The sequence below is a fragment of the Pezoporus wallicus genome, unplaced genomic scaffold (genome assembly GCF_028554395.1).
Source record: "Pezoporus wallicus isolate ANWC-B61680 ecotype Strahan unplaced genomic scaffold, APGP_CSIRO_Pwel_v1 contig_8232, whole genome shotgun sequence".
Lineage (NCBI taxonomy): Eukaryota > Metazoa > Chordata > Aves > Psittaciformes > Psittacidae > Pezoporus > Pezoporus wallicus.
Window position 1 is genome coordinate 2,010,946 of NW_026637105.1, and position 21,500 is coordinate 2,032,445.

Consider the following 21,500-nt stretch of genomic DNA (forward strand, 5'->3'; position numbering starts at 1 on the left):
AAACAAAGCAGCCACATCATAAACCAGAGGGTGACATCAGTACAGGGATTGCATTTCCTACAGAGGTTTAAATGTCACTACTTGTGACTGGAAATCGGACACTTATATTCAAGTTACTCTAAATTTGCAGAAGACACGGAAGAATTGTGATTCTGGTTTTGTGTAGGTAGAGCTCACTTCCAAATCCTTTCCATTTCTCAATGTCATGATGACAGAAAAGGAAAGAAAAACAGAGAACATGCAAAACTTGTAACATAAAGTGAAAAGCGAATGAACATCAATTTAAGGCTGACCTACCAAGTCAGGTGTGAATGAGATGAGCAGCAGAACCCCTTGATTTCCACTGGAAAGGGTCAGTGTGAGTCAAACAGCTTGATCTACTTGGGACCCAGTTACTCAAAAATCTCTGGATTTCCCTCTTCCAATCTTACTCAGGTTTTGCTCTACATCTTCTAAACTCAAAGCTCTCAAGGATCTGAAAGCACTTATTTCATCATTCCTTAGGTGAGCCACAGAGTACAAAGACTCTGCATACAGACACATACACACACACACACACACACACACACACACACATAGCCTGTGCATATGGTCTAACCTGAAGTGCATTTGTGATTTTCCACACACAGCTCTTCAGACTCTCCAAAAGCAACACATCCAAGACTTCTACCCAAGCACGATGGGTCAGATTTAATCTTGCTGTGAGTTACATGATGTTTGCACAGGGTTGAGAAATACTAGAAATCAAACTTCTCTTGGCTGAGTTACGTGCAACATTGCGTACTTCTTGCTAGTAATGACTCTTTAGTAAGTACTGCTATTACTCTATGTATTCCAGAATACTCCGAGTTAGGCATGGCAGCAATTTTCTTGGTATGAAGTGTTCCCTGAGTTAAAGGTAGCCACTGAAACGCCTTAAAATGTAAAGGCTGACTTTTCTCTTTGGAAATTTCCCTGTGCTGAGAAAAGAGGCAGATGAGAATAACTAATCCACATTTAAGGACACAAACTATGGATTAGTTTCTTTACTTGGAAAGCAGTTTAGCTCCTTGACTCCCTGCTGCAAACAACACAAATAAGATGATCCAGTGCAAGACCATAAATGAAAGGGCACTCAGTTTCCACAGATCCAACATCCCGTAACTCTCATGGGACTGTTGCTTCCTCAGTTCCCTAACGGCTGTCACCAGCAAAAAACATTATTTACCCTTGTAATACCTGCAGGGCAGGCAGTTATTTTATCTCCCTCGTGGGATTTGCACCTCTGTGGGTTCTGGCACAAAGCAAGCTTGGGAGAACTAAAAATGGAACCAAGATCCAAGTCCCTGTCCATCTTTCTTCTTCTGAGATGCAGCACATATCCCTGCCAGCCTGGAAACCGTGACACCCACTAATGCATGTTATAGACCTGTGTCCACATAGATTCCACAAACTGAGCTCTGTCAGAGGCAGGGAAAAAAAGGAAGGAAGAGAAGGATGATAAGGACAGGAGCTTTAAGGTCCCTTCCAACCCGAACCATTCTATGATGGACAGACACAGTACTGCTCAGTTATCAAGTACAGTTAATCCAGACTGCACATCTTTCAACCAAGTAACACCATGCCTTTGCTAGTTGCTCCTACTATTTAAACTTCAGGCTTTCAAAGCGAGTGCTCTGGGTTGGAAGAGGGCACTGGAGTAGTGCAGCACCAGGAGTTACACAGCAGCTCAAAGTGATTAATCCTGAGGAATAGAAAAAGCCATGTTTTCCTCAAATGAGAGTAGCAGAATTCCAAGGTGAAGTCAAAAGCCTGGCAAGAGTCAGCAGTTTAGGCTGGTACGTGGGATCATAATGCTGACAAAAGCTGTCCTACTCGGAAACATTTCGTAAGCCACATGTTTTTTGTCGCTGTTCTTTCTTGACCATCTTCCCATCCTAAGCAACACCTGGGAATACTGCCATCAGATGTGGATCTTGGGGAGGAATTCTGGTCTTCAACCATGCTGAAATTAGGCCTTTCAGGCAGATATTTAATATTATTTATTCAATTTCATTTGAAGAGCCTTAAAAAAAGACCTTTTCCACCAACAGTCCTGAGTTAGGATAAATGCTGTTTTGGTGGAAAATGGCATGATCAGCAGCCACACAGATCTGACCTGCAAGAGAAATTACCTAACCTCCAATACACTCATATGAGGGAAATCCTGTGGGCTAGGATCATCCAATAAGGTTGTTTTACACTTAGAATGGGCTCTAAACTGCTAAGATACAGCCTGAAAAATCAACTGCTCCTTGGTTTTACAACGGGTTTTTGCATTCTCTATTAAATAAAACCTCTCAAAGCCCCCAGGAGGCAGAGCTCAGCCTGGAAAGGATTTTAACAGTTACAGCGTAAACCCACAGAAAGCAGGGACCTAGAAAGGAAACAGCTCATTATAGATGAAATCTTGATCCCAGATTCTGCCCGAAACAACTGGGATTATTAATCCAGATAAGCAAATTCCTGGTGCTGAACCCCACTCCGATATTTAAAGCAATTCAGAGAAGATGCTGAGTAGTCCCTTTTCTCCTCAGATAACGACATTGGAACTGTATTCATCGATGAATTTCTAAGTGAACACTTGAAATCTGGGTAAGCAAATTCAAAATACCAGGGCCATATTTACATTCCAGGGTAATCATTCAATATTTAATGTCTCCTGCTTCCAGTATTCTAGGGTTTTCTATGCACCGAAGCATTTAGCCATGTAAAAACCAGCTGCAGCAGCTGGAAGACATTCATTGGGGCCGCCAAGATTAATTAGTTTAAAAATACATTACTAAAGTGTTCATTTTATTTCCAAAGAGCTAACCCTGCTGCTTTCAGCTCTATTAGGGGCCTTGGTGAATAATGCTTATGCAATGTTCTCAGCGGGAGGGATCAGATGCCACAGTTTCACAAATGCATACAAATATCTTAACTAAAACAAGTCTTGGATTTCGGTTAATGCTCCTCTGGACTGACTCAAGTCATTATTCACAGCAATATGAAAAGCAGCTTGCAAATAGCTTCTTCTTTCTCCTCTACACCCAAATGCCCAGCGCTGAAAACTGCTTTATAAAATCACTGATGAAATCTCCCTTCATACCTGGCATTCACATCCCTGTGTTAAAGAATGATAAAACACAACAAAGCTCTGTGCATGCCTTTTCTCTCCAAGAAGTTCCTGCATCATCTTAACACAGCTTTTGAAAAATCAAGCAAACAAGAGTCAGAGCTGAGACTGTAACAGAAAACAAGGTTAGATTTGGCTTAGTATCCACAGGGATCACTTTTCTAGCCAACAGTTTGCAAAGGGTTATTTATGGCTAGCCATTTTTTTGCTGGAAGATGCTGAGGTTTTAGCAGAGTTTCTGCAGAGTATGCAACAGCATTCAGCATTCGCACAGCTAATGAGTTAAATCACTGCAGCTCTCCGATGACTTGAAGATTATGGGTGTAGGAAAAGGGAATGCTTGGCGAGGGGAACTTTCAGCAGTCACCACCAAGCTGCGGTTAAAACAGACACCAATGACTCTATTCAGCTCCCAAACCTCAGACAGTTTCCATTTTCTCAATAACAAAGCATTTTTGTGGAATGAGGTAACAGTCTCCATCTGCCAGGTTCTAACTCTCCACTAGGATTTCTCAAGAGCCTGGCTGAACAAGGGCTGGCCAAAGGAGCCCAGGGCTGCACAAGGCAGGAGTCCTTCCTGCCTGGGAAACAAAGGGACAAAGCTGACCTGGAGAGGAGCCTCTGGGATCATCACAGGAAATCTGCTGGGAGTTTCTAACAAAAGTAGCCTCCAGGTAGCTGCAACCAGTTAAGGAGAGTGCAAAAGGCTGAGGAAAGTGAGACTTTGCACTAAGGATGGACTGGGACAAGCAGGAGAGAGCAGAAAACAAATGGGTGCCACAGGTTCGGTGGTCAGTAATCCATTATAGAAGTGTCAGGAGCACAGAGCAGTGTGATTTAGAAGAGGACAGAGGTCTGTGAGCACACAGTGCAAACGGGAATACCTGAAAGGCTGTGGAGCTGAGCCAGAGCAGTTACAGCCTCAGAACAGAGGTTGGAGGTGGTCTGGGGTTTGTTCTTGCCTTGGTTTTGTATGTGGCAGCCTGTATCTTGGCTTCTTAATTCCAGGGATGCTGAGCACCATTCCTTTGATTTCAAGCAAAGTCAGCTCAGTTCCTCTGAAGATCAGATTGCTCACTTAGATTCAGATGAAGATCCTGCGTCCTATTGGAACCCCACATCCAGCCCTCATCTCCTTCTGTAAGCAGCTCAGACTCTCAGCTTCAGGTTCAGCACATCTCACCTGCTTGCCCTGCCAAAGGATGAGCAAACCAGAACACCACAACCCCAGGCTCACTCATGCAAATAAAGGTAAAAACCTTGGAACAGCATGGAGAGATGAGGCCAGCTGGAAAGAGCTCGGAGGAAAACATGGCTACACAGCACGTAACATCAGGAAAGGATCTTCATGGTGCATGTGGGATTTCTGATCCATTTTTTTCTGTCCCTGCATCTATAAATCTTTAAAAAGCCATGCAGGAAATTCCCCAGGACACTGCAGCAGCTGGTGCAAATGGATGCCTCGGGCAGGTCACAACATACGAGATCCAACTTAGTTACTACTTTGGTAAAGAGTGCTGCCAGGAGCAGTTATTCACACCATGTGGAGCCCTCGTTCTGCCCGTGTGACAGAACACATCTGACTACAAATTTTAAGTCAAATTTATAGTCAAATGTCTATTCAGAAGGACAAGAAACCATGTCTAGAAAACCCATTCTGATGGTATGATTTTAGTCTGGTGCATCAAGTTGTGTATTTACAAGGACAACAACAAGGATTGTCAAGCAGAAACTGCTCTAAAGCCATTTTTGCACAAATTTCATTGAAATTTGCAACCAGATCTATGATACTACTGCAGTACAAAGGAAGAATCAGTGAGGAAGGAGATTTAGGTGTAAATAGCCCTGTTTAACATTCACCAGAGCATCAGTTTTACTGATCTGCCACAAAACTTCATAGCTGAAGACTCAACCAAAGCAAATGCATTTAACCCTGGTGCTATTTAGTCTGAGGGAGATGCTGAAATTTGTGCATTCATACATATTCATACGCACCAACAAGCAACAAACTCAAAAACACAAGATGCACCTGGAACTCAGCTCACCTGCAATCCAAATGGAGAGAAATCCCACTTCCGAAGATGCCGGTTCTCTAACCATCAATCCTTATTTCTGCAGGTCAGGCACAGCCTCCCAGACATGCACTGATGCAAACCAAGGAAGAGCTTTTTAACAGGTTTTGACAGGGTGCCCAGAGAAGCTGTGGCCGCCCCATCCCTGGCAGTGCTCAAGGCCAGGCTGGACACAGGGGTTTGGAGCAAGCTGCTCTAGTGGAAGGGGTCCCTGCCCTTGGCAGGGGTTGGAGCTGGATGAGCTTTAAGGTCCCTTCCAACCCAAACCATTCTATGATGATTCTATGAATATCAGAAGATATGGGGTGTACTCACACCACTGCTGCCAATCTCCTGCATGGCCTTGTACAACTCCCTTCCCAGCTCTACATCCAGTTCTCCCACCTAAAGCAAAGGCAGTTTTTCAGTTGCTTTTCTGAAGGCATTTGCATTCCTGTAGCTTTTTGCTCTTGACGGTTTGAAAACGTTAGTATTGACCCCCTCACTCGCTAGTTTAATACCACGTACCCAGCTGGACACCTGGGGAACACAGCTGCCAAGTGGCATACCTTCTTTCCCAGCCAGGACAACCCCTTTCCCAAGCCGTTTTTCTTCCTATGAAGAATGCTGCTGCCAAATCTCTAATCCTTGCCTCACTGCAAGGTCAGCCAAAGAGGACTTCCATCAGAGATGAGCTCTGCTAGAGAAGGCTCCCTGGAGATCACAAGAATAGTACAGTCAAGCCCAGATGGCAACAATGTGCAGAGCACATTTCCAGCAAACAGTGACTGGGCAGAGGACTATGCAAACTCAAGTCCACCCTGAGTTCTGCTATCTGCTAGCTAAGCGCTCAAGTCTAGGCTGAGGCCTTTGGGAAAGGTCAGGGTGGATTTACAGGCTTTGGAGATACTGCTTTTGTTCTCACTCTTTGCTTCTCAGTTCCTTCGTTACAAGATACTAATCTCTCTGTAAGGCAGCTCTTTGGAGCCAAGGGTTTAGATATTATTGCAAAACATATGCTTAAAAGAGACTGGAAATGATGTTGGCAGTGTTACAGAGGAGAGCGAAGTGCAGCTTTGGGTCAAAACAAGAAAAAATAAACCTAAGCTAGTAAGCAATTCCCATGTGATGGTTTAGGAGAGCCAGCAAAGGCTTCTTCTAGAAAGAAAACAATACTGTGAGAACGAAGCTAACGAGAGCTGGCTCTTGGAAAAATAAAAGAGGCCCATAATGAGCCAGAGTATTGCCAACAGCACATATCCAAGAGAATCTTTCTGGGAAACCGACCCAAGTCATTACACTGGAAAGCCCTGCGGGACGAGGGACCTTGAGGCTAAAAGCTGGCAAATTGCTTCATCAGTTAAGGTTGGTCCCAATGTTTTCTCCTGTGTAAGAATAATTTGTTTTAGCCTACAGGTCTCTAAAGAGCAATGGGTAAATTCAGGCTGCTTCCTCTGGGAAGGGAAACGGAGTGCTTGGCAAAGCCCTGCCCAATGGGACGCATAGAGAAGGTTTCCCACCACCTTCAGCCCAGCACCCAGCCCAGTGCACCCAGGCTGTTGGCTTTGCTTCACTCTCATGCACCATCAAACCTCCATGGTGCTACCATGGTGCAGCAGGCACATTGTGCTGATGAGCTGGTGGACACTCACCCCAGCCACTTTGGTCAGTGCTCCACTGCAAAATGTGATGACTGCGCCTCCACAGAAGCATCTTTTGGGGCCTCATTCACCCAAAATGGACAATTAGAGCAATTACTCTGGTGTATCTTGTTTTCCAGAGGGATAACGAGACTTTGTTCTATCTCTCCAAGAGATCTGTTAATACACCACGGAATATGTATACTGATGAAGAGGTGTATAGGTAAGGCTTTTGTATGCAGCCTTCTCTTTTATTCCCAGCCCAGCTACTCAGAGTTGCAGGAGTGTACAGATCACAGAAGACAATGAATGTGATCCCTCACTGCGCTTCTGTGCTGGCACAGTACAAGCCGGCATTGGCAGGGGATGTCAAGGTGCTGTCTAATGACTTTCCTCCCCTTCCAATTCCTTTTCTGATTCATGTTGCCATCTTCCTTGCAATTGACCTAAATAACATGTTCAGGCAGCGCTGGAAGTGTTTCTGCCTCATGCTTCAATAGCAGCAAGATCTCCACACTTGGAAAGGGTATTTCTTGGGAAGGTCACACCTCAGGCGGCTTCGGAGCGTCCTTCCCGGGAAAGGAACAGAAGCACCCTGTCTTGTCTCACTTCATCTGTAGGACTTCCTGGCTACAGGAGAACAAAGGTTGCCCAGGAGCAGAGAAAACACATGCTACGTCTGTGCCCAAGCCCCAGCAAATCCAAACAGTGTGGGCAGAGTATTCGGTTACCTCATTTCCAGGTGTGCTGTCAGCATGAGCCATGACTGGCTTGGGATGAAAGAGGGAAAACTGTTCCTAGATCTGGACTTGTCTGCATTGTTTATGGTAATTATTGCCCAGCAGCCTTTAATCCTTTAATGTCATATCACACTCTCAGCCCTCAGCTTCTCTATAACCTTTTGATCACCACTTGCTGTTCCACTCAAGAGGAGGCTGGAAGATGGAGTGCAAGACCACACTATCCCAGCAGAGCCAAAGGGAAGAGGAGAGCTAAGAAAGCCACTACAGAAGGACATCAGCAGGTCAGCCATTATCAGACACACAGTGGTTATGTATGCTAGCAACATACAAGCACTTAAACCAGCCATTACCCAAATAGTAGCTCTCCAACTATTTACTTCAGCACCTTTTATAACATAAAGCATTCAACACCACTGGATCACAGGAATACAGGGACAATCCAACCCCTGTTGCCCTACAGAGGCTTCACACAGAAAGACTTTTGATCCTCTCCCAGTCTCATTCTTTCCTTTACCATAAGTTTAGGCACTCCTGATAGCCACTGAGATATCTCACCTCCTCTCAATCCCACACAGACTCCTGCTCTCAATGTTATCTTACAGCAACTGGCTTCACAGCTGTGTGCTGAGTAAATGGAAAAGCAAAAAGTCAACTGAAAATGCATTGATTGCCAATAAGGAAATAGACTGTGAGGAAACACAGGAAGGTATTCCAAAGCTGCACGGACCGTCACAGCTCTCATATGAAGCAGTTCTAGTATGTGGTCTTCACACTACACTTTGCAAGGCAGGCACTAGATCCGCAGCAGCCTAACAGATCCCTTTTCCAATTCAAAAGCTACACATAAATATAGCTCCCCTCACACAATAGAAAGGAAGTTATACTTGATCTGTATCACTGCCTTTCCAGGTAACTGAGCTTCAAAACCGAAGCAGAAAAGCTGCAAGCAAAACTCACACATCTCTGGGCCACAGCATGCCTGCTTAGTCCACAATGGCTAGTCTCTATCTGTTATCTCTACATTTTTTATTAGCTCATGTTTACTTTGGCCACACATCCAAGCAGTCACTTAAACAGAGCAAGAGAGGAAAATCTTGGACTCCCAACAATGGCCACGCAGTCTAATCTGCCACTGGGGACAATGACTTGACTCCTATTGGCGTTTAGTGCTGGCAGGGTCAAGTGTAACATGTGCTGAAGGAAGCACTAGGGAAGCAGATCTGCGGCCGTTCCAACCACACTGAGCACTTCCTTGAGCTATTCAGAGGTCCCTTTCCCCCTCGTGTGTAGAGAAAACAGCTCCAGCTGTCCAGTCACCTGCACTGGCTTCTCCGCTCCCTGGATTTATGACATTGGAGGCTGCTAATGGCTCCAGGTTAGATACAGCACATTCCTCTGGCTTACAGCTCAGGCTTAGTTCACAACTAAGTTAGGAAGCAGTTAAGATTATGTCCTTGGCATCAGCCTTAGATTTGGTGCTGGAAGATAATTTATGTTCCTGAACAGAACTGGCACTGGGCAGGTTGGGCATAAACACCAACAAGCTTCCATCCAGCACTGACACCAACCAGAAGGGCCCAGAGTTCATATTCATCCCTGGTGCTGATTTAAGAATCAGTATTTTCTTAGCTGAGAAGTTCAAAATACTTTGCATAAAATCACTGCAACTTGCAGAAGACAATCTACCGTAATCAGAGGCAAATAAAAAATGATGTGAGTTAATGTTCATGACCACAGGCCAAATGAAGCCAAAGCAAGGCTGCAGTAAGAACAAGACCATAAATTGTAGGATTTTTATTACATTGCTGTTTGGATTTTATGTTAAAACATTTCTAAATAGCTCTTGATTAACTATTAACTTAGCCCTAATGGACGCATCCTTCCAATTGCTCCCAGAGTAATATTATCCTCTCAGTGGGCTCCTGTTGAGCAAGGGCAGAATCATTTGTTAAACCCCTTTTCTCCATTTAGCAAATATCCACAGACACGAAGTGAGTCACTAAGCAGAGGCAATTCTGCTAGGATGAAATACAGGAAGGTAGAAGCCATGTGGCATTCTTCAATTTCCCCTTTCTTTTCACAATCAGCCCCTTGATATTTTCTTCAACAGGAAAACTGACACTCCCCCTCCCTGTAAACTGCTGACAATTGTATTTTACACCTGGCAAAAACCAGCGCAAAGAGGAAGGAAGAGAAGAAACAAAGCCCAAAGACTTTTCTCAGCAACTACATCTCTGCACAACGGAGCAGTTTTCTTTCCAAGTGCAGCTAAAGAGCCACTGCTTAATGGACAAAGTCTAGCAAGTATAGATGAGCCTTCATGGGAAACACCACCTCCCCTCCACGGAATGACACAACGGGGAGCTCTGCAGCGGCTTCAGGGCAGCTGCTTCCCAGAGAGCAGCCAGAGCTGTCAGGGTTGGCCCAAGTTCCACTGAAACCACCACAGCACGTGCAGCTGAACCCCTCTGCTTGCAAAATCTCAGCCCTCGTACTCCAATGTCCTAGCCTTTAAAAGTTATCCTGGATTCCTGGCAGCAATCTCAACATTACATAGTACTGGTAACATTTCTCTGTCCCCTAACAATTGGTCTCTTCCCTTTCCTAGATGCAGCTGGGGTCTATTGTTCTACCTGTCTTTTTTTTTAACCAGAGTAAAACATTTACATCTGTTTTCATGACCTCACCAGGCAAAACACTGACAAGTTCTCTCTGACTTTTTCCATTTTGGCCATCGAAACTGCATCTCTTTCAGCAGAAATAGTCAAAGGCCCCCAAGGAACGAGGTGTAGCAGCTTGAGATCTGGAGTCAAATGCTGAGCAAAACTGCAAATGGCATTGCATCACCCTCTCCCCAGACCAAGGTGGGTGCTCTGTGGTGGGCACAGCCAGTCCAAGAACTATGGATACCAACCATGGATACTGACTGCTGAACACCAGAGAAGTGGTTTCCTTATGTGAGCAATTACAAGAAGCTCTGGAACCGTTTGTTCGGTGGAGAAGCTCGGCTTTTATTCAGACCAGTCAGTCCCCAGGTTTCCATAAACAGCTTTTACGCCCGTGGAAAATGTCTTGCACAAAAAGTGAAGCAGAGGCACAAGGTTTATGCTCATGTCTCTCTCCAAGGCTGTTGCTGCAATCAGGGCTCCTCAAGCATGAACTCATGCAAGCCAAGAACAGTGGAAATCCCACAGACATGGATGGGGACCCCACCAGGCGCCATGAAAATCTTGTGTATCAGTGCTGTGATTACCATCAAAGTCCTTTTCCAGAGAGATGAGGAGGGAATCACCTGAGGACTAGAAGGAATCCATTTATCCCTTTTTCTTGCTGGCATTTCAAAAACACCAGCAGGCCACGTAACAGCACCAGCTCAGCTGCAATTAGGAACACAGCACAAAGCATCCTGCAGGCGAGCAAGTCCTGGCTCTAAACAGAACCAAGTGTTTCCACAGTTGGTGCACTGGGAATTTCAGTAACCTGCCCCCAGAGTTGTCCCTGCCTCCATCAGTTAAGGGTTCACCTCTATCTTAAAGCTGCCAGGTCCAAAACCCAAAGAACATCACTGAGCTCATACTCCTCCGGTATCTGTTGACCAGTGAACACTGCCCATAGGCACACAAGGCTGGTACTCTGTGTCAGGGCAACCACAATGACACGGGCCAGGGAAGCCTCCTGCTTTCTTCCCTATGATGATCCTGGGTAGTAGGGCCACCCCACTGACGGGCAGCATGGCTGTTTCAGTCTGCTCTAAACCCAACTGCAGCGTAAACAGGAAGCAGAGCTGACAGCAGACGGGCTGCAGATGCTTGCAAACCCTGCAGAGGGAATGGCAGGAACCTACTGTCCTCCCAGAGACCAAGGAACCAGCCTATCTCCAGCACACCAGTCCCTGCTCAGCTCTTCAGTGCTGTTCTGCAGGCAGGGGAGATTCACAGCTCTTCCCCCAAGAGGCACCCCAAAAACATCCAGCATGGAGAGACAGCGGTGCTCCAGCAGCTGAGGCCATGGAACTGTTCACAGGGCTTCCTGCTAGGGAATTCTGGATATTTCCAAGCACCACCCTGCCTTTGGTGTGTCCGCACCACTCCCTATGTGCAGGTTTAAGGAGTCCTTATTCCAAAACATACTTTTTGCAGCAGAGCACCCACTATAATTAGTGCCCACAACGAACTACACTGCCTGTATTTTTGTCTCCTGTGCTATGCCACCAGTCTTAAAAGCATACAAAATTACAGACCTAGCTGGGAAAGAATTAAACCAATGCTCACAACTCTGTGTCTCTAAGGAAGTAGCCAAGAACACGAGCAAGAGAACCAAATAGTCTCCATCCTAGGAAAAGGAAGGAAAATGGCACAAAACGAAGACAGGAGAAATGTCAGACTTCCCCTTTCCTGCTGTCCTGCCTATCAGGAAGTCAAACCACATTTTGACTAATTTAGGGAAATGAGGCAGCTTCAACACTGTTGTGTTGAACTGTTGTGAACTGTTGTGAACATCAGAGAAAAGATTACTCATGCCAGAGGCAGATATTTAAATACAGGAGACCCCTAAGGACATATCCAAGAAAACACTTCTCAAAAATGAACAGCAAAGGGAATATCTGACAATCCCATGCCCGGAGGGGCTGGAAGAGCCACAGATTGCTAGTACTTGGTACAGGAGTCTGAAAACTAAATCTCCCTGAACTGGTCTCTAATGGAGTGAGCTGCCAGCAGGATCCTGCATCCATCACATGGGCCTGCTCTGGGGCCGCCTTCCCTCTGCTCCTGGGAGAGGTTTTCCACTTTGGGAAGATTTCTTTATGATTTTCAAACCTGGGAAACAGCGAAGGCATTACATTCAGCTCTGAAAGGATGGAGACCTCAGTATCAAAGCAGCACTGCGAAGATAAGTAACCAACATCCACCATCCATTTGAGCTGTGAGTCAGCGGGGAGTAATTCCTGCTAACACACTTCACCCAGGGTAACTCTAAAGTGAATTCTCATGGAAGAGTCAAAGTGATTAATGTAACCACAAGTACAAAACACCAACTAAACTGGCAACCAAAAGAGAAAACATCACCTGAAAGAAAACGCAATCATCTGAAACAACACTGTGCTTAGTGAAAACCCCAACCCGGTTTGAAGTGATGCTGAGCTGGTTTTTAATAGCGAGATCCAAACCATGACTGCAGAGTCTTTGTTTAACACAACACACACAAAAAGCAAGGCTTGGAGCAGTCCTTCCCTGTACCCACCCTGGGATTCTCTGGGAACATAGCAACCATTGAGGATGTGTTGAACGTTTCCCTGCGCTACGTTGGAGCATTTGGTTTAAGTTTACTTCCGAGTTTATTGGTTGGGTAAAGTTTCAGAGCTTGCTTAATAAAACACAGCTTAAGCTTTGCAACCGCGCAGCCTGGGGAAGGGACACGGCCCCAAGAGTGGGTTTTTCCCTTTCAGAAAGCGGTGCGAGCTGTGCTTCCCACCCAAACCCGACCGCGGCTCCCGGGGCGAGCTGCATCCCGGCTACCGACAAGCCAAGGTCCCGCGGGGCCCCCCGGCCGCGCCCGGGACACCCGCGGCGGAGGCACCGTCCCCTCCACACACACAAACCCACTCCCCCCGCTCCGGGACAACCCCCGGCCCGCCCGGGGCTGCTGCGGGGGGAACCGGGGGGCAGCTCCCTCCACGGCCGCTGCCCCAGCACGGTGCTGCCCGTCCCGTCCAGACCCGACCCGACTCGACCCGACCCACCTGACCGACGCTCACGCTCGCTCTCCCGGCGACGGGCAGGCGCTGCTCAGCTCACCCCGGCTACGCTCCGCTGTGCTCCCCAACCCCGCGGAGCAGGCGCCCAGCCCGGGGCGGGGCCGAGGGGCGGCGGGCTGGGCTGGGCTGGGGCTGGGGCCGGGCCGTCCGGTGCCCGCCCCGCACAAGCCCGCGCTCCGAGAGCCGGGAGGAGGCTGCGCTGGAGCTGGTACCGGGGCTCCGCGGGACGGAGGAGCGGCAGCGGGGGGCTCCGGCAGCTGCAGGGTGTTCTACCCCCGAGACGGAGCTGCTGCACCGCAGGGGCGCCCCGGTTTAGGTCCCCGGCCCCACGAGCTGTCCCCGCCACCTCCGGCCCTGCGGGCTTGTACAAGCCGTACGCGGAGCACGGCAGGGAGCCGCTCGGCCTCCCCACACCGGTCACCGGGGCTGCAGTGCGGGGCCCGGCCTGCACAGACCAGCCCCACCGGGGCCGCTGAGGACGAGCGGGAGCTCGGGTCCCCCCGGGCGACCCTTCCACCGAGAAGGGCCGCGGGTCCCTGCTCTCAGCCGGACCCTCATGACCGTGCACCGGCGGGGACTCCCCCCCTCTGCCCCGGCAAGGCCGGGTCCGTGCAACCCCCGCGGCGGCGGGGCCTAACCGGGCACGGGGAGCGCTCCAGGCCCTCCTGGTCCCGCTGTCGCCATGGAGACGGCGCCATCTCCCGGCGAGCCTCGCGCGCGACCCCTGACGCCGAAGCTCCGCCCCTTCCGGTCACGGCACGGAGGCAGCGCCGGGATCACCGGTACCGGGGAGTTGCAGGCCTGAGCCCGGCCGTCGGAGCCCGCCGCCATGTCGGCCGCCTTCAGGAAAGCGTCGAAATCGAAGCAGCGCCCGCACCGCGAGCGGTCACAGGTCAGTGCCCCGGGCCGGGCCACGGCGGGAGTTACCGGTGCTGACGGCCGCTGATGCCGTTCTGTGCTTCCCCTCCTAGCCCGCCTCCCGGAGGAAGCTGGGGCTGCTGGAGAAGAAGAAGGACTACAGGCTCCGCGCTCGGTGAGCCGGGGTGAAGCCGCTGGTGGCGGGGAGGGGAGGGGGGAGTCCGGGCATCACCGGAGCGTTGGCTCCCGGTGGGAAGGGTCCGGGGACGGCGGGGCCGCGGGGAGGAGCCAGCGCTTGGTGGTCGCACAGGAGCCGGTGTTCTCGGTACCGTCGAGCACGGACCGGCCTGCAGGCAGGGGCCTCACCCGGTCCAGTGTCCCCGTGGCTGAGCCGGGGGAAAGGGAACGGGGAGGGCGAGGGCTGCAAAGTTGGTTAATCAAAACTCGCAAGCGTTATATTCCGTCATTAACCGGGGAAGTTCAGATTGGATCTAAGGAGGAAACTCTTTCCTGTGAGGGTGCTGAGGCACTGCAATGGGTTGCCCAGGGAGGTTGTGAATGCTCCATCCCTGGCAGTGTTCAAGGCCAGGCTGGACAGAGCCTTGGGTGAGATGGTTTAGTGTGAGGTGTCCCTGCCCATGGCAGGGGGGTTGGAACTGGATGATCTTAAGGTCCTTTCCATCCCTAACTATTCTATGATTAATGCCTGATCCTGTAGATCGAGGAGGCCTGAGCAGCTCGGTGAGCTTCGCAGGATGGGTGAATGTGTTTCCATGTCCTGTTGTTGGACAGTGTTCATTTCCAGCTTAGATAAAGAATAAACCGTAAAGCTCAAGTCATTTGTTGGTGTCTCAAAGATCTGAGCATCACTTTGAAGGACTCGGCATCTCATCAGGGACTGTGAACATGGCGAAACTGCTGAACAACATCTATGGGTTGGGTTGGTTGTGTTGGCTTTCTCTCCTAGTGACTACCACAAGAAGCAGAATGCCCTCAGAGCGCTTCAAAAGAAAGCCCTGGACAAGAATCCCGATGAGTTCTACTTTAAAATGATACGTGCAGAGCTGAAGGTGAGAAACTAAACTGCCTTCAAGCAGGGTTATATTCAGTTGCTGTGAGTAACATCGTGTTTTCTCAACCTTGTGTTGGTTTTCATTATGAACTAGTAAATAGATTAGCAGATCTGCTTTGGTGCCTATGGAAAGCTTTGAAGAACATGAGGGGCAAAGGGCAAAAAGGATCTTTTGGGTTTATTATTAGGACCCATAGCTGAATGGTATCTCTCTGTATGTGCCATATTCTCTGGTTTTAGGATGGAGTTCATATTAAAAAGCTGCCAAAGGATGAAGTGACTCCTGAACAGGTCAAACTGATGAGGACGCAGGATATTAAATATGTGGAAATGAAGAGAGTGGCAGAAGCCAAGGTAACACTTCACTTCCTTTTAGGGTTTGCTCAGGATTGTTCTTTTGATTGTGTTGTTGGCTATTGTATGTATGTTTAGTGAAATCTGATTTGTGTAATAGTGGAAATGGTAGATGGAAATGTCAGCATGTATAAAACCTAAAGGTAATCATGGCAAATTTTTATGCACATTTCAGACATTAGACATTTACTCTTTCTTCTAATATTTATAAAGAATTGAGAGAAGGGAACTGAATACACTAGGCAGTCAATAAACAGATATACAACCCACTTCTGGACATGCTTTATGCTCTGCTGGTGATCCACACACCATCACTGCAGGTAATAAAGAGAAAGCTTTGGATTTGCCTTCATACTTTAGCTAGTGAATTCATGGTGATCATTCCTGCTTCGTCCGCCGCAGAGATGACTTCCTGTTGTGAAAATTGATTTGTACCTATCTGGCGGGGTAGTACCAGGAATTACTGTTAGCCTCTACCCAAAAGGTTATGAAGACACGGCATAAATATAGACTAGATGTGTTTTCAAAGATTAAAAAGAAAGGAAGAGTTCTGATGCTTGAGAAACAAACAGGGAGGCGTTATTTACCTTGTCATGAATGTCTGGCAAAACACGTTAACTTCCTGCCTGCAGAAAATCGAGAGGCTGAAGTCGGAGCTCCATCTGCTGGACGTGGAGGGGAAGAGTCCCAACAAGCACGTGTTCTTCTTTGATACCAGAAAAGAAGGTAAGATGCTCTGAGGGCTGGAGCAGCTCTGCTCTGGAACCAGGCTGAGAGAGCTGGGCTGGTTCAGCCTAGAGAGGAGAAAGCTCCTTAAGGGGAGACCTTAGAGCAGCTCCAGTGCCTAAAGGGGCTGCAGGAAACCTGGAGAGGGGCTTTGAACAAGGACCTCTAGGGAAAGACCAAGGGGAATGGCTTTAACCTGCCTGAGGGAAGACTGAGATGAGCTCTTAGGAAGAAGCTCTTCCCTGCCCTAGTGCCGTAGCAGGGCATTAGTATTGGATGAGCTTTAAGGTCCCTTCCAGCCCAAGCCGTTGTAGGATTCTGTGATTTAAATGGGTTGTAGCAGAAAACTTGTTCTGTTATGTTTTGTTGTAGCTGTTTAAAATATAGTGGTGCTTTCTTTATGGCATTACAGTAAACAAAGATACTATTTTTCCCAGGAATAATAATTTAGATATCTTTTTTGATTACTAGAGAAGACCTCAGTTCTGCAGGAGCTTTGCTGCTAGGACTTCCATCACTGGCAGTTCTTAGTCTATATGTTTGGAAGGTTTGCTGGTCCATGGGAGTTTACTCCTAACTTTCTTCTCATTTATAGTTCAGGAGTTTGATATTGCAACTCATCTGGATACTCTTCCGGAGCTCGTAGACAGAGTGTACAACCGACCAACCATTGCAACGCTGCAGAAAGAGACACTGAAAGGAGCTACTGATCCTTTTCACTTAAAGGTGCTGCCACTATTGCTATTGTCGTTTTCTTCATGTTTTAATCTTTTATATGATAAGCTCTAAAGAGGATTCGTTGGACTGTTGTGGAGGGAAACAAAGGTTTTGTGTTGTCTTTAAACTTACGTTGGTGACACGAGGCTGTGGTGGATGTCACTTCATCATCAAGTACCTGGAGCCTACAGTCAAATCTTCTCCTGGACTGACGTGGAGAACTTGTTCACTGGTAGCCCAGTCCACTGTGGATTATAAATCAAGAACTGTGACATACAGGCTAGAACAGAATGGTGTAGATCTGATTAGGCAGTTTCCTTGGCAAAACTGATGTATTACTTCTCTCTTACATGACATACACCTATGGCACTATCTTTTCATTAGATTGCTGCAGTTTTAGGTGTGATTTTTTTTTTTTTTTTTTTTTTTTTTTTTGCATCATTCCCTGTCAAATCTCTCACACATGCCCAAAACCCCTTTCATCCCTGAATAGGGATGTGAAGAAGCTCATTCCAACATGGATGCAGCTATTGTTAGGTTTCTGATCTTACAGTATTTTTCAGTTGGGTTCTGAGCCTGAAGTGGCTTCAGATTCAGGATTTGACTCTCTCCTTTTCTCCTTAAAAACCTTTAAGCTATAGTCTCACTTTCCAGCTTTCTTAATATAAAGTGTTTCATGACTCTTCAGGTTGCATTGCTTATGCAATCCACTTGGATTCTGATGCTTTGTTATCACAACATTTCTGTCCTAGAAGTAGCTACACTCAGCTTTAACACTGTAAATTCCACTTAATTGCTTTAGAACATCGGGCAGTGCTATAAGCTTGATTTGGTCTGTGTAAGGTTAAAAGCAACATTCCAAATTGCCAATTGGCAAATTGGTAACCTGTTTTTTCCCTAATCAGATGTCAGATAACAAACACCCTGTGGTCCCTCTCCTCCTGCCAGCTTTCTCAGTTTGTCTTGTCAGGAAAGCAGTTGGACGAGTCTCAGGCTGACAAGTTTTCTCCTCTAAATGTCTGAGTCATATTGTAAGCGTGTTGGGATTTGTTCTCCTTAATTTAATTACTTCAATCACACCTGCACTAATACCATTTCTGTGCTGGGAAAGCCATCGACTCGCAGGAGGTAAACGTGACCAAACAAGTTGCATTTTGAGAAGCCTCTCTGCAATTTTGAGGCATTTCAGGAATTGGTCTCTGGTCTTTCCTTTTATTTGCTCTCCTCTGGATAAACTGGGCTTTTGCTGGGGAGTTCAGTGCTCTCCTGCATTTAACATTGAAATTAAAAGGATTGAGAGAAGTGGAATTCCAGCCATGTACGGAACAAGGTTACACAGCATCCAAACTAGGTTTGAAGAGATTTGGGGCTTTATGATTTAGGAGACTAAAACAAGAACAAAGAATGAAGTCCTAATCAGAAAACCTCGAAATGAAGGTGTTAAAAATGGTTCTCTGGACTCCAGCCACCGAACTGAAGCAGCTTTCTTTAATATGATGATGCTTTTAAACTGTACTGAATGCTTGTGAGGTCTGAGTGCCTCAGAAGAGGTCAGTTATGGACCACAGAGTCCTGTTCCTTTCTGTCTTAAAACAGCTTCTGGTTTTGTTCCTCCAGAAATTAGCCCAGCAAAGGAAGAATCAGTACGACCTCCTGAAGCAGCGCATTGAAAGGGAGAAAGCCATGTTTGTTGTTGCACAGAAGATCCAGACACGTAAAGATCTTTTGGTGAGGGATTTCATTCTGGTTCTTTGAATCTGTTTTGTTAAGGTTCTTTTGTATGTACACTTTTGTATGTGTGTGCTTCTTCACTCTGATTTTATACTGACACTTCCAGATAACTCCTGAAAGTAAGTAATCCTCTTTTAGTATGGAAAAAGCAAGGAGATGAAGCATTCCAGTTGTGCCATGGCTAGGAAATTATATCTACTAGTCCGAGTCTTACCACATCAGCAGTTTGTGAACAAACCAGATGGTGCCTGACAACCTAAAGGTGGAAAGAACAGGCAGAAATATAATTCCCAGCTAAACTGTTGGAATTTTTCACTAATGGCCTTGTCATTTTTCACTGATTTTTCACTAATTCACACATTTTTCACTGATGCCTCATCGGTCTCACACAGGGATTTTCTTATTTCTCTGAGGCTGGGTGGGTTATTTTTTCTTACATGGCAACAAATACGGTTTTCTTGTTCTTTCCTCCAGGACAAAACTCATAAAGTGAAGGTGAAGAAAGAGACAACAAACGGGCCAGCTATTTACAAGTTCAAATTCCAGAGGAAACGTTAGCCATTCCATTGAATAAATGCTACCACCTTTGCTTAGGAAGGAAGAGGATTCACGTTAGGAAGAAGTGAGGCACCACATCCCTTTGTTTTTCACTGCAGCCTAGCACTTTGTTAAAACAAATCACTGTGGGCCTGCGGTAGCCATAAATATGTTGTATCTAATGAATTGATAAATAAATCAGAGTTTGTTCTCTTGGTGTTTACAGTGGGAAGCCACAGGAGGTGCCTGAATGGCCCAGTAATACACACCATAAACAATCCTTGAGAAGTCAAGGTCGAAGTTAAGAGCCTGGGAGAAGGGCTGCGCTGGGCTGCCTGTGCTCGGCTCCGTGGTCCGTGATACATCCAAAACCAGAAGAGATTTCAGGTTAGCTCTGCAGCTATCTTTTCAAGCAGGTTAAAGGTGAATTATTACCCTTCTAGTCACTCCCCCCACTCCAAAATCCCTCTAAGTTTCTGCTTCATCTACACAAAGTATTTCACTTCAAAGCGTATGAGCTGAAGGGCATTGCAAAGGCTGAATTTCTAAAGTCAGGCACCACATTGGCCAAAGCTTATTCTGGAAGGGTGCTAGAGCCAGGGAATTGTTTCTGCTGACAAACACTCCTTCCAAAAACTCTCGAGTAACTTTCATTGCCAAGGAGCTGTTTGTGCTCATTCTGCTGCATGATGGGGCAGTGCTGTGCCATGCTAAACTACCAGCATTGCCCACCATGTTCTAACAGAGGCGATACTGAAATGGAGAGACAATACGACAATACCAAAGGCAGCTGTCCTTGTTGCTGTGATCCTGTGGGAATGCTGGTAGCTGGAAGGGGGTTTCAACCCAGAACAATGAAGATGCATCCTTGAGCGTCCTGGAGCAGTTCAGACAAGTTGGGAAAGCCTGGGTGTAAACATTCCTTTTCTTATCTCTATCACTTGTACAACCTCTGCCAATAATAAGCACATGCCCATGCAAGATGGTAAAAAAAAAGATGCTCTTCCCACTTTGGGAGCTCTCCTGGATGAAACACAGCTTTTTACGTGCTCAGCTGCAGGTTGTTCCTGCCATTGCAGACATTCCCAAGCTGGCAATGATGGGGGAGTTTTCTCCTGTGGAGGAGTAAGAGAATCACTATGCTTTGCTCCCAACAGTGAGTAGGGAGTGCTGAGGGTGAGGTTTTTGCCATGTCACCATTCCTGGCGTGCTTCAAACCCAAAGGGCAGGAGGGAAACTGAACACACCGCATGGGAGAAAGCCTCCCCTCCTCCTTCCTCACGGGGAAACAAACGCACGACCGAAACTTCCAACGCTTTTCCCTATGGAAGTTGCTTCTCCCATCGAGACGCCCCCTCTGTGCTGCGGGAAGCGGTGGCAGGGCCTGGCCGGCAGAGGGCAGCAGCGCGCCGCGGCGGGGCCGATGGTGGGGGGGGCATCGGGGCCGGTTGCGCGTCTCGGGGTCTCGTTTTTAATAGAACCTGAAGATTTGGTAAGTGAAATCCCTTGGTTTTGAAAGCTCAACTCGGCAATGATGGGAGAAATACAAAGAATGAGAGGAGGGAGAAGCCAGAGCCTCAGAAACCCCGAGTTCACGGAAGAAACCCCCTCAAGTTCATGCAAGAAACTCCCAAGTTCATGTATGGTTTGGGGACCTTGCAATTGGTTTTAAAACGTGCATGGAGGTCCCCACGACACTGTGTGTCTTTGAAATGACATCTCTTCACTGAGATTTGAATGGATAAGCATTTGCTCCTTATCCCTGATTCATTTCACCTGCATCGAGTGGGGGAGGACAGGAAGGAAAACCAGCGGTCCCATTGGAAGACCCTCAAGGAATTACTGCAGCTGAGAGCCAAAAGATAACCCCACCAAAACCAGCTACCCAGCCTGGCACTCAGAATGCCTGCTGTGCCTCTGACCCCATTGGTAGAACGAGTGTTGCAATGGGCACAAATGACCTAATCCCTGGGAAAGAGCCATCCCTTCCCAGTAAAGGAGCAAGACATGGGATGCAGTAGGTAGCTGGGGGGGTTTGAGCGGTCCAGTGCTTTCACTATGGAAAATTATAGGTCACCATACCTCTTATTCTCCTGTTGGTAGTTCTCATCCCCACTGCAAGCTCAGCTACACAACAGCCTCATGTTCACTGAACAGGGTATGAGAAGCAGAAGTGGTTC

The 21,500-nt window shown here is 47.3% G+C and overlaps 1 protein-coding gene across 1 annotated transcript; it reads left to right on the top strand.

Annotated features, from left to right (window-relative positions):
• Nucleotides 1–14,119: 14,119 nt before the first annotated feature.
• On the top strand, nucleotides 14,120–19,538 carry UTP11 (UTP11 small subunit processome component). Its single transcript, XM_057403556.1, has 8 exons — nucleotides 14,120–14,217; nucleotides 14,297–14,358; nucleotides 15,151–15,253; nucleotides 15,496–15,609; nucleotides 16,242–16,335; nucleotides 16,931–17,061; nucleotides 18,670–18,780; nucleotides 19,258–19,538. Exons 1-8 carry the CDS (start codon nucleotides 14,155–14,157, stop codon nucleotides 19,339–19,341), a joined length of 762 nt encoding a protein of 253 aa, XP_057259539.1. The 5' UTR covers nucleotides 14,120–14,154; the 3' UTR covers nucleotides 19,342–19,538.
• The last annotated feature ends 1,962 nt before the right edge of the window (nucleotides 19,539–21,500 follow it).

Coding starts and splice junctions, on each gene's coding strand:
- UTP11 (XM_057403556.1), top strand. CDS start 14,155: ATGTCGGCCGCCTTCAGGAAAGCGTCGAAATCGAAGCAGCGCCCGCAC. Junction 15,254..15,495: donor TGATACGTGCAGAGCTGAAG/GTGAGAAACTAA, acceptor CTCTGGTTTTAG/GATGGAGTTCATATTAAAAA. Junction 15,610..16,241: donor AGAGAGTGGCAGAAGCCAAG/GTAACACTTCAC, acceptor TCCTGCCTGCAG/AAAATCGAGAGGCTGAAGTC.